At 48.2% G+C, this 12,515-nt stretch overlaps 1 protein-coding gene across 3 annotated transcripts in view; it reads right to left on the bottom strand.

Annotated features, from left to right (window-relative positions):
* LOC139052644 (kinesin-like protein KIF11) overlaps nt 1-12,515 on the bottom strand; it is a 210,399-nt gene that overhangs the window by 110,495 nt on the left and 87,389 nt on the right. For all 3 annotated transcript variants that reach the window (XM_070529709.1, XM_070529707.1, XM_070529708.1), the window contains exon 8: nt 2,570-2,750. In XM_070529709.1, the coding sequence (XP_070385810.1) occupies nt 2,570-2,750 (181 nt within the window). The remainder of the gene's footprint in view (nt 1-2,569; nt 2,751-12,515) is intronic.

A 12,515-nucleotide genomic window follows, 5' to 3' on the forward strand; every position in this document is an offset into this window, starting at 1 on the left:
TCACGTGCACAGTCCGAATTATTAATAACTGAATCATCCCTATCTAGGCTATCTAGACTGGCGGAGAGCTGCACCGATCCCTGAACAATGCAGTTGTCCTCTCTTGAGCTACGGAGCTCGCCATCTTGAGAACTACTCTCAACTGCATCGTCCAGCTTGCACATCACTTCGGCACGCAGATCTGACCTGACATGGGTGCTCGCTTCTGTCGGGTCAGCAGTACCCTTTTCTTCGCTAGCAACCTCGCTAACATTACAAGTGACGCACACGCGCGGTAACTGTGCCAATTTGTTCGCAGCTGGCCTAGCTGTCTCTACAGTCCTCTGCTGGCACAGCACATCCTCGCTTTCACTACGGCCTTTAACGGCCTCTGTTGCCACTAAGGCATCGTTAGCAGCTAGCTTTTTCCCTTCACCTATGAATGTGCAGCCAATCTAACAGGCACTACTCTTCTCATCGGATATTGGCGAAAATCCGCTAGACACTTCCTCATTCTTGTGCTCTGTAGTGCTTACGGAATTTTCAGACAGGCGCTGTCTCTGTGCCATTAACTGATCACAATGCTGTATCTCTTTTAACAATGCTTCCTTCTCTCTCTCATACTTTTGCTCACGCTCACGCTTACGTTCCTGATACGTTCGCGTTCATTCTCACGTTCTTGACGCTCACGCTGACACTCTGAACAAGTTCTTGAAGCTCAGGCTTCCGTTCATTCTTGCGTTCTTCACGCTTACGCTCCCTCTTACGTTCACGACGCTCACGCTCCCGTGGTTCTTGTATCACCTCCCAATCAAGCTCAATGCTTTCATCATCATTGCCACAATCTTGAATCGCCTATATGATAGCTGGCGTTTTCATCTGTTCGTCCGCCTCAACTCCCAATTCGTCGCACACCAACAAGTCTAACCTCGTCCACCTTTTAGATCCATGGCAGCTGGCCCGACTGGTGGTTAGAACTGTTTTCCTTAATTTGGGCAAACACACAATGCAACAAATTCCCGATTCCCAGAACTATCAAAATGAACACACAACATTTGAGTCTGGCGAATCAAAACGAAAAAAACCACGCGCTCACTTACGGTTGCAGCACCCTGCCATCTGGTTCATTGGTCCGCTGTTCCCGGTTCCTCAGGACTGCCTGGGTCGAAGGCTCGCTCTTCTTTGCTACTCCCAGTTCCTTAGGACCTCTTCCGACGAAGGCTCTCTCTTCTTCGCTCTTCCCGGTTCCTCGTGACTCCTTTGGACGAAGGCTCTTTTTCGCTGTTCCGGGTTCCTCAGGATTTCTCTCGACGAAGGTTGATCCGTAGCGCTGCCACCAGTTGATGCATTTGGAGGCGATCCCACCGCTAGCAACCAGTTGTAGGAGTTGAGGAGGACGTCGGGATGAAACACTTGGGAGGTTTATTTACATTATGTACAGTGAGAGACAATTAACAGTCGTAGAGTCATTACGGGCCGGCAGCAACTCGGACGCTGCGGCCCGTCGCAAGAAGTTCGAGAGAGATGAATCAAGGAATGCTCTAGGAATCCTCTAGGAATGCTCCCGGTCTGCGTCTTTTAAGCCCTTCGGTGTCGATAAGACACGTCACGTTCGGCCAATGGGAGAGCCCACTCAGGTGACGCCATTTTCGGCCAATGGTAGGCGCCCGTGCGATGGAGTCACACCCGGCGAAGAGAGTCGCTGCTCGGGTGTTTGTCCGAGGGCTTTCTTCTCCCTGCGGCCTTGCCTTGCTTACATGCAATGCGCCGTCACGATAGAGGGTAGGGGGCGACGCCGCCAGGTTGTCACGGTGCATTACAGCCGTCTTTCTTCGGGACCCAATTTACCCGCAACAGTCCCAGGACGGAAGAGTCCCTTCCCTTCACTTTCGGGAAGAGCCAAGCCGTGAATAGCTCCACCGGCTGCACACGAAGTGGGGTCCGCCAACTTCTTTGCAGGTGCCGTGCCTCAGGAATGTGGCATCTGTGTTTCTGCGCTCCTTAATTAGCTGTGGTGTGATTTGATGTGATCTGTGGAACTGGAAGTAGGCTCAGGAAACGGTCCCGTATCTAACAAGACTGCATGGAATTCCAAAGGGCCAAAGACTGAATTTCGCAGGTTTGAAATACTTCCAATGAGCCACAATGATTCAAGTACACCAGTTGTCTCTTGTCAATGGTTTGCATGTGTGTCACTACGCAGTCCTGAACAGGCATGGCATAACATGCACCCAATCAGGAACAGCATACAACAGCCATCTCTGTAAATCCAGGTGGAGGAAAGAATTCGGAACAACTGCAGCGAAGGAATTGTCAAGGTCGCAAAATTAGCAGCAAAGGTATATGTAAAGACAGGCAGTTTACCTATGTAACACAAAGTGATAAGCACTACTTCAGCAAGAAGACAACGAACATTTTAGACTAAGAGGTTATTATGTGACAGCATTGAGGGATGTCTAAAAGTTGAAAAAACAGGCAAATGCCATATAAGGGCAAGCAGAGAGACTCTCTTCCTACAGCCAGGTCGACAGAAATGGGAAGCAAAAATTATAGAGGACACATAATAAGGCGGTTTCGCCTTGACCAGTGCCTGCTTTGTCATCTTTTGATTGGCCTCTGGACGGGTGGTGATGTTCCTGGCGCGATGAGCATAGTCCAAAGTGCTCAACGTCTGCTCCAGACTGGTCACGTCAGGCGAGATGGTCGCAATGATGAAAGTCCTGGTGCGGCCAGCCAGGGAGTCCTGCAACAGCCGAGTCAGCTTGCTTTCCCTGCAATAAGAAGGCAACAATTTGATTTCATACCTAGCAATCTGAACATTGACCCCTTTGTATCCCAGCGGCAACATATGTTTCCATAAGTGCTCTACCACAACCTCTTTCAGCTAGTAGCTCTTTCGTACCAACAGTACCATATTTGCTACTCCAGGGATAAAGTGGAGAAAAGACGCAATCTTTGTTACAGTTTATCCTGCCCACATCTAAAAAACAAGTCTAAGAATGCCTACATAGTTCTTTGTGGTCTACTGAATAAAGCAACATCCACATATTGAATTAAAAAAAACTTAATGCAGGGTCTCCTGCAACACAAAATGAGCAACTAAAATTAGGAATGTCTGAAGTACAAAGGACTTCTTTTATTAGCATTCAGGCAACGTACTATACAGCCGAACGTCTTCATAATGAATTGCTTAGGGCCTCCGAAATTGTTCGTTACACAGGTCCCTCTGTTGGAAAGGTTGAGCACACACAGCTTACAATAGAACCGGGACAGAATTATTCCTTTATTATACAGGTCATTGCATTGTAAATGTGTTCGGCTGTAGTCACATTCCAGTGCTGCGACAATAAAGGTGTTGTGCAAAGGTTCACGATCCAAGATAAGAAAAAAATTGATTCAGAACCCCGTTTCCACATCTAGTGTCGGTGAGGCAAATAAAGTTGACCAACTATAATACATTCCTATTACAGAAACTACTTGAAGATGAACAGGGTCATTCTGTATACGTTAAATCTCCCAAAATAAAATGACAGTCTTCTGTCATCAGCCTAATATCCACTGCAGGTCTAAAGCATCTCCAAGCAATCTCAAATTTCGTCTATGTTGTGTCTGTGGACTCCCAATTTTCTCGCTCTACACAAGCCTCTGCTGTCCTCGAAGGCATTTTCCTTCGCTTGTCAACCAGTCTGGTCATCTGCTCTACCTTGGCCAACTTCATTTCATATAAGCTCAGATGGAATATTTATTTATTGTAGTACCTTCAGGGGGCCCACAGGGTGTTATAGAGGGGGTGAATACATTTGTGTCCATACAAATCACAACACCGTATGCAACAACGTTATTAATACGAAGTAAAATACAAAATATTTATAATTAACAGTGCAGGTTATTCTGGTGGGCGGTCAATAACAGAGGCCTTGGATGACTGCATGTTCAATGGATGTGATGGCACCGTGAAGGTGATTCTATTCTGAGACAGTCTTGGGGAATAAATGAATATTTAAAGACGTCAGTAAAGTTAAACCTTGATAAAAGGAACTTCACTATAACGAAATTCTCGGTATAATCAAGTATTTAACTTTTCATTACCTCTTGTCCATAGAACACCATATATTCAGAGCCTCAATATAATGAAGTGTGTTTGTATTCGATTTCAATGTAACAAAATTTCACTTCCACCGCAAAGGAATGCCAAGACAACAGGTAGCTTTAGTTGGGCATCCGCAACCACGCACGCACGCAGCGCGCGAGGTCGTGCGTGCGTAGCGAAACGCGCGCGCATGATAGGCAATAGTTGGCTGGACGCAAAATTTGAGAAGGGGATTGCTGACGTAAGAACCAGTAGTGCGCTACTCAGCACCGCCACATGCCACCTTCTGAAACTCTGTAGTCAATATGAGCCGCCACGAAGTCAAACCACAAGACGGAGTCATATCTTCGGGAAGAGCGATATAAAAAAATGCGCTCTCGTAGACACGCGAGAATGTCCCGCAAGGCCCGCTGAGCCCGCAGCGGATGCTACGCAGCTTTTGAAAAGCTGAGGTAGCACGCAAGATACCGTGCGTACACCTGTGTACTGCGCATGCGTACTGGCGCCTCCGCGGGCTTGTTGCGTACGCAGAGCTGCTGCGGACGCCCAACTAAAAGTGTCAAATAAATTGAAACTTCCGCGGACGCAGATGGTCAAATGATTGAATTCGATTGCATTACAAGCGGCTGCTTGCAAACGCACCTTTCAAATCGCGCTCGGCACGACAAGAGCGATCGCCGAAGTGGAGCCGCACCATGTTACATATAAAGTCAAAGTGCGATACGATCCTATCGCGGCCCGCGCACTCCGTGCTTTAAGTGCGAGAGAAAGTGCGAATGCAAGACAAGAAAGATGGCGGCTTCGCGAGTTCCGCCTTCCCGCGCGAGCAAAAGGGTAACAGGGGGAGGGGAGCGCACTCTTGGTAACGCGATCAAGCGCGCGCGAAAGGCGGTAGGGGGAGGGGTAAGTCAGGATTTGCCGCTTGCGCTGCGCAAGCCGAAATGCGGGAGCACGTCAGAGTCGCCGTCTGTCGTATACGCTTCGATTGAGTCGTTTGAGGGATAACGATGCGCGCTCCCCATAGGCTTGGCTGTAGGCGCTCAATAAGAACGCCACGGGGAGCCCTCTTGGATATTTCTGTAACTACTCTCGCAATATCAGCTTTTTACTGTCAAAATAAAAATCTTGGGCAAACAGAAAGCACAGAATGGTTCACAGACACTGAATGCGTACAGTGAACGCACACTGCGCGCGGTAGCCGCGGCGAAGTTGCCCGAAGCGGCTTCCTGTATGAAAGGCCAACACTCGCCGAGAGCGAACTGTATGAAATATGTTTTTAGAGTGGGCCCTCCGTATAACCTAATGGAGCGTAACAGAATGAAGCTTCAACGCAGCGATCGTACGGGTTCGCGGGGACCGAGTGCGCGTCTGCATCCGTGTCCGCGCACAATGTGTCGCGTTCGCTACGAGCATGTTTTCGCACCGTGCCATGAGCTTGTGGCGATTTGGGGAATTCGATGCGCCATTGCGCGGGCACATTTAACCTGTTTGCCGTAATAGTTCTGCGGAATCCCGCAAGGTGGAGAGAAGTAAATAATAAGGTGAAAATCAGACATCCACCCATTCGTAGCAATTGCTACAAATAAAAACCCGTACGGGTTCCTTGAAAGAAAGGCCTCGCAGTTGAAGAAAAATTCGTCCTGGTCCGGGACGAATGCAGGTCCACAGCGTGCTTTGACGCAGTTTCGCGTGTACTGAATTTTACTGCGACAAGTTTTGGCGCTTTCCCTGACCGCCAACATTATTGAAGCTAATTTAATTACTTTTTGGGGTACCTTTTGAGCGCAGTGGGCGCGCCTGGCGCTGTGACGCGGTTAGCGAAAAGCAGCTCGGCCGGGATGAGTGGTTTCGCGCTTAAATGCAAGGACAAGTTCATGGCGCTTTCTCTGACGCCCAACATAGTTGAAAATTATTTTCGGTACTTTTTTGTTACTTATGAGGCCCGCTCGCCGCGCCTGTCGTGACGCAGCGAAAAGCAGCTCGGCCGTGGTGACAAAGATAGTTTGGCGCGTACTGAATCTTACTGCGACAAATTTGTCGCAATTTTTATGTCCCCGCAACAATTTAAGCTTTCTTTCACTACCCACGCTTGTCGAAAACGCGACGAGCAATCGTCAAGAGTGATAACACAGGAGTGTGTTGCTTACGCCGGCAGAACGCGCAAGAGATAAGCCAAGGAGCTCAAACGCCAGGAACTAGTAACGCTAAAATTCTCTCTTCTGAAGACAATATGCTATGCTGCAATGTGTGCTGGGGTCTGCCGAGTTTCGTCCAATTTTCAGCAACATTACGGACTGCGGCAATCCGGGAACATCACACCGAAGTCAGTGAGGGTGCTGTGCATCTAACCGCTACGTTTTTGGAGACAAGACCTGCTCATAGCCACATTTCTGGCACTTACCCCCGAGCCGCACATAGTCTAGCCGGGCCTATTTTAGGCCTAACTCGACTAGGGCCTCTTTCTGCCGACGCCGGCGAAGACCGCCGGCGCCGAGCCCGAATGGAGTGTACCGTGGATGGGGATGATATCTCCCCGGAAGAGTACAACAACGAAAAGCTCTGGACCTCTGCCATCAAGACCCACGACCTCGTCCACCCTAAGAAGAAGACTGCGACGCCGCTGGCGTCATCCATCACGACCGACGACGGCAATGGCCGAGCAACAATCAGTCGTCTGAAAGTGCCCTTCTTGAAATAAAGGAGCACATACTAGACAACATCGAAAAGAAAATAGTTACCCTGGGAATATTTCTGGATTTTAGAAAAGCTTTTGACTGTGTCCAACACGATGTGCTCTTAAAGAAATTGCCATTGTATGGAATACGGGGTAAAGCTTGGTCTTTGATAAAAAGCTACTTAACTTCGAGAGCTCAATCCACATGCATAAATGGCGTAAATTCGGACTTAAAATTTGTAAAATTTGGCGTACCACAGGGATCATTACTAGGACCAACGTTATTTTTATTATACATTAACGATATTCTAAACATTAACAAAAATACAAAGTTAATTTTATACGCAGACGATACGAATGTATTCTTCACAGGTGCTCATGAAAGAGAGGTATTTCATCGAGCTAACGAATGGCTAACAGGCCTGGATTTGTGGCTTCAATCTAACAGACTTCAATTAAACATCAGCAAAACGAAATACTTACTCTTCCGGCCGCGAGGACACCACCCGACTATAAACTTGGATTTAAAATTTCAAAACGTTACCATCGAACAGTCTGTATCAGTTAGATTTTTGGGGGTGACATTTCAAGAAAACCTCTCATGGACGCCTCACGTTGACAAGCTCCGGAGTGAGCTAGGGCGAGCTGTTGGAATCTTAAATTAAGTGAGATATTATATCCCGTCTGCGGTGAAAAGGCAGATATACTACGCGCTATTTCATTCCCGGTTATGTTACTGTTTCTTAGTATGGTCAACAACGACTAAGACCAACCTAGACAGTCTTTTTTGTTTGCAAAAGCGAGCGGTGCGTGCAATCGGAAATTTAGAACTTTCTGAAGACACTACACCCTTTTTTAAATCTAATAAAATACTGCCTATTCATAAATTGTATAAATACAACTTGGCCCTGGAATTATTGCATCAGCACCAAACAACACCTATTCAAACCAAATATCAAGTGAAACCTGGTCCGTACAGCCTACGAAAGAATTTAATACCCAGGCCACGTTCTCGTACAAAATATGGCGATCAAAAACTAAGCTTTACGATACCAGACCTTCTCAACGAATATCCGGAAATTGCTGAAGCGCTCGTTACAGCTACCTCAGTGCACATTTTCAGAAAATTGCTCAAAAATGTTTTCCTTAACACAGACTAAAAATCCTGCAGGTCTGATCCCAGTTGGTTTCCTCTTACTCTGTGTCTTGGCTTTTTATTGTTAAAGTCCGATATATTTTCTGTACTAGGACGATAGTTGCGACACACCTGTATAATGTATCTAATATGTGTATTTATGTTATTGACGTGTATGTGTATTTATGTTATTATGTTACTGATTTATGTTATTGATAAGGAACGCTTATTGATGTTTAAGTTCTATCGTGTTCCAAATTGAGCCTATTGTAGTGAATACTTTTGTTATTATTGTTCTAGTGTGACTGCTGCTGCCAAGGGTGGCGAGGCCCAGTCAGGCACGTTCAGTGCCTTTTGTCGCGTCCCCCAAGGCATTCCTGTAAGGAATGTCTTAAATAAATGAATAAAGAAAGAAAGAAAGAAAGAAAGAAGGAGACCGCTTCCTCGCCTCCCGGCGACGGATTATAATGTGGTTTTCAGACCCAAAGGAGGCCTCGATCTCCGTTCCTACACCGCCACCACCCTCTTGCAAACGGTATGCCATGGGTCCGACACGGACATCGATGCAGCTCGAAAGCAAGACCAGGCGCGTGTCAACCCAACCAATAATTCTTTCACCGTGAGCTGTCCATCGGCGGAGACAGTCAAGAAATACGGCAGTCTACAAAACCTCAGAATCATCGACCAGATGTACCCTGTCAATGCATACAATGCGGCCCCGGACGAAGCCATCAAGGGAATCGCCTACAATGTGCTCGAAGACCAAACCCACGAGGAAATCCTCGAAGACATCCAGGACCTCAACAAAGGGTGACAAATTGTAGAAGCAAGAAGGCTAGGCAAGACCTCATCGTTACTAATTACCTTTACTGGAACCCAAAAGGTACCCAGCCAAATCCGTTTGTTCGGAAGACTATACTCGCGCTACCCCTTCCGTGCCAAAACGGAAGCCTGCTTTAACTGCCGACGGGCAGGACACAGAGCCGACGTCTGCCCGAAGGAAAAGACCAACCTATGCAACCGCTGCGGGACGCAACACCCGGCCAAGGAGAAACCGGACTGCACCCCAAAATGCATCCTGTGCAACGGAGACCATTTCACGGGCGCCAGAAGCTGCAAGGCCCACTTCGAAAGACCCTACTATAGGGGAAGAAAACCCACCGAAAGCCAATGGCAACGCGGACAACAACAAGACAGTAAAGGACACCATTCCAGGAGCCGGGAAAGATCCAACTTCAGCCAAAGACGCTGGAGAACTCAGAGCCGCTCCATCTCCTTCCCTCCCTTCCCGAAAGCCGACAGTCAAAGACGCCCAAAACAGGTGAGCTGGAAACCGCAGACTTCCCGAGAGAGATGGCAACGCAGAGCTCAGGGCTACGATTGAAAGACAAATTGAAACAATCAAAGAACTTAAGGAAATCACTGTAAACCTACAGGGTAGAAACTCCCCCCAAAATAAAACACAAAGCTGAAAACAACGCGCCCCTTCTACGAGACCCAACAGCTGAATACCCCCTCCGCGGCATCCTCGCGTGCCTCGTCACCACAACGAAGCCCCCCGGGCTAAAAAAAGAACGATCGAAACGGTCAAAGACGCGGAAACCCCCACCCTAAAGATGTAATTTACCTAATCCAAGGCATGAACACCCGACTTAATCGCATGGGCGAGAATACGGCAGCAACCGAAGACAGAATTAGGGCAGACATGAAGGAAAAATTGGCGCGTTAGCTACGCTGCTAAACGGGCGCATGGACGCCCTGGAGACCAGACTAAGCCAAACAGAGGCTACCGTAGCCACGATACAAACTCAACTCGCAGATCATGCTGAGCAACTTGCAGCGATGCCACTATCCGAATCCGTTCTCATCAACGTTCAGGTTCAAAGACCAAACCAATATGGAGGGAAACCTTAAGGAAATCAAAATATGGCAGTGGAACTGCAGGGGCTTCCGCCCAAAGCGGGAGAACCTGCAACTCCACATCCAAAACTTGGACAAGCCGAAAATTCCGGACATTATAACACTGCAAGAAACACAAATTAAAACCAAACACAGAAATTATAAAACATACGAAAAAACGAGAGCGCAGAACCCGCATGCGGCCGTCTTGGTCCACAGAAACCTGGCCTCCATCGAACACGAAATAGACACGAAGGACGCGGGCTGCCTCCTCGTGGAAATAATTCCACAGAAAAGAGGGCAAGCGAGCCTATTTATTCTCAACGTATACAGCGCCCCCAGATCAAGCCACCCCCGATAATAGAGGCAGTTAACAAAACGCTCAGGATCTGTGGACACAAGCCGCTATTAATAGTAGGCGACTTTATAAAGCCAGGAACATGGCCTGGGGCTACAAAACAAACAACAAGAAGGGCACCGCCACATGGAATTACATAGAAGACGAAGGCCTAACATTACCGAACGATCCGCTACAACCCACGCGAATAGGAAACAGTGTGCAGACGAACACCAGCCCCGACCTCACGCTCAGTAAGAACATGGCAGAAAGGCGATGGAGGAACACCGCCTGTAGCCTAGGCAGCGATCATTATATCATCGAAACCATTATCCCGGCAACATCGCTAAATAGAAAGGGAGGAAAGAGGTCACGCTCACCGACTGGGACAAATTTAGACTCATCAGAGCACTAGACGAACCCACCACCATAGATGACATAGATCAAGCACCGACTGCAAACTGGAGCAGACGTAGTCTCAGAACACGCCAGAAAGATAGGATTATCGTGCTCCCCTCAAAAATCTGAACTTCTCGTCATGAGGTACAATCCACGAGGCCATACAAAAACCTCAGTCCCTATAGAAATATACGTGGACGACACCCTAGTTCGCGAGGTCCAAACGATCCGGATACTTGCTATGCACCTACAAAGCAACGGCGAAAACACAGTGACTATCAACAAACTTACGGCATGCGTGAACCAAACCAACCGTTTGATCCGACGCATCGCCAACGAACACTTTGGGATCCAGGCTTTTGTGTTCAGCCGTTTCGTGTACTCCCTCCCATATCTCAACCTCTATAAAGCGGAGAAGGAAAAGGTAAACTGCCTCATAAGACAAACCTACAAGGCGGCGCTCCACCTGCCGAGATACACATCTACCGAGAGACTCCTGAAAATGGGCGTCCACAACACACTTGACGAAATAGTTGAAGCACACAGAACAGCCCAATAAGAAAGATTAACCAAGACACCTGCGGGAAGACACATGCTAAGTAAATTAAACATCGCGTATGAGAGCACTCAAGCAAACGTCGGGCCCATACCCAAAGACATCTTCAGTCGCCTCAGGGTCAATCCAATCCCAAAGAACATGCACCCGGAGCATCACACCAAACGGAGACAGGCCCGGGCCAAAGCACTCCAGAAACACTACGCAAACCACGAGGAGGTGGTCTACGTAGACGTAGCCGAACTCGGAGAGCGCGACGCTTTCTCCGCAGGGGTAGTAGGAAACGACCTCAAACCAATCACCGCGGTCACCATTTTTGGAAGGCATGCGGAAGAAGCCGCGATAACAATAGCTATCACAAATACCGCAGCCAAAATAATTTTCTGCGATTCCAAGATGGGAGTGCGTAATTTGGCCAAAGGTAGAACCCACGAACCGGCGCTACAAATTCTAAAGAAAGTACATTTCACGCCCCGCCAGATCAAAATCATCTGGATCCCTGTGCACTCGTCCCATCCCGGGAGCGAAGCGGCTCACAATTTCGCCCGAGGACTCGTCAACCGGGCAGTGAGCCAACCGATCCTGCGAGGAGCAAAAGAGCGCATGATAACCTACCACGAAATTACGCAATACTATGAAAACGAAAGACTCGAATACCCAGCCCCTGACAATTCCTTAACAAAAAACCAGCAGGCAACGTGGAGGCAACTCCAAACACACACCTTCCCCAACCCGTACAAACTATTCATAGTCTACCCAGGGGCACACTCCCCCGAATGTACGCTATGCGAGGCCGACAAAGCCGATTTAGCACACATCTTGCACGGATGCCCTGAGCTTAAACCTAGAGGCGAATGGCAGCTATCCAACCGAGAGCAGTGGGAGGCTGCGGTGACCAGCTCGGAACCCGCGGTTCAACTGCGGGCCGTGACCTGGGCTTTAGAAGTCACCGTAAGACACGCTCTGACGGCCACCTCACGAAGCCATCATGACTTCCCACATCTAATCTCATAAATCATTTTCTGTTGACGAATTAAAGTTTTTACCACCACTGTCTTATGAACGGCACCCACGCATTTGTCTTGAGTGCGAGTAGAAAAAATTCTGCGAGCGTCCAGCAAGGTCCTGTTGAGAGCCTATGTTGTGGCCCCCTCTGTGTAGTCGTAGCCTACTATCGCGTCGGTTGTAGCCAAGTTCGCGAAACGCGCCGCAGCCCGCGCATTCGTGCTATTAAAGTGCAGGAAATAAGTCTTGGGAAGAGGGGAATGCTTGGAATTAGAATGTGTTTGTGGTATATATGGTATTGCTTGGGATGAGTCGGGTATTTTCTGCGCCATGTGTGTAAATACGAACAGCTTTTGTTTGCATTCCGCCCATTCACCACTTTTGCACGCTTCGCCTCTACACGCATTATTATTACATGTTAATACCAAAATAACACTTGCT

Source organism: Dermacentor albipictus, unplaced genomic scaffold (assembly GCF_038994185.2).
Source record: "Dermacentor albipictus isolate Rhodes 1998 colony unplaced genomic scaffold, USDA_Dalb.pri_finalv2 scaffold_28, whole genome shotgun sequence".
NCBI classification, from domain to species: domain Eukaryota; kingdom Metazoa; phylum Arthropoda; class Arachnida; order Ixodida; family Ixodidae; genus Dermacentor; species Dermacentor albipictus.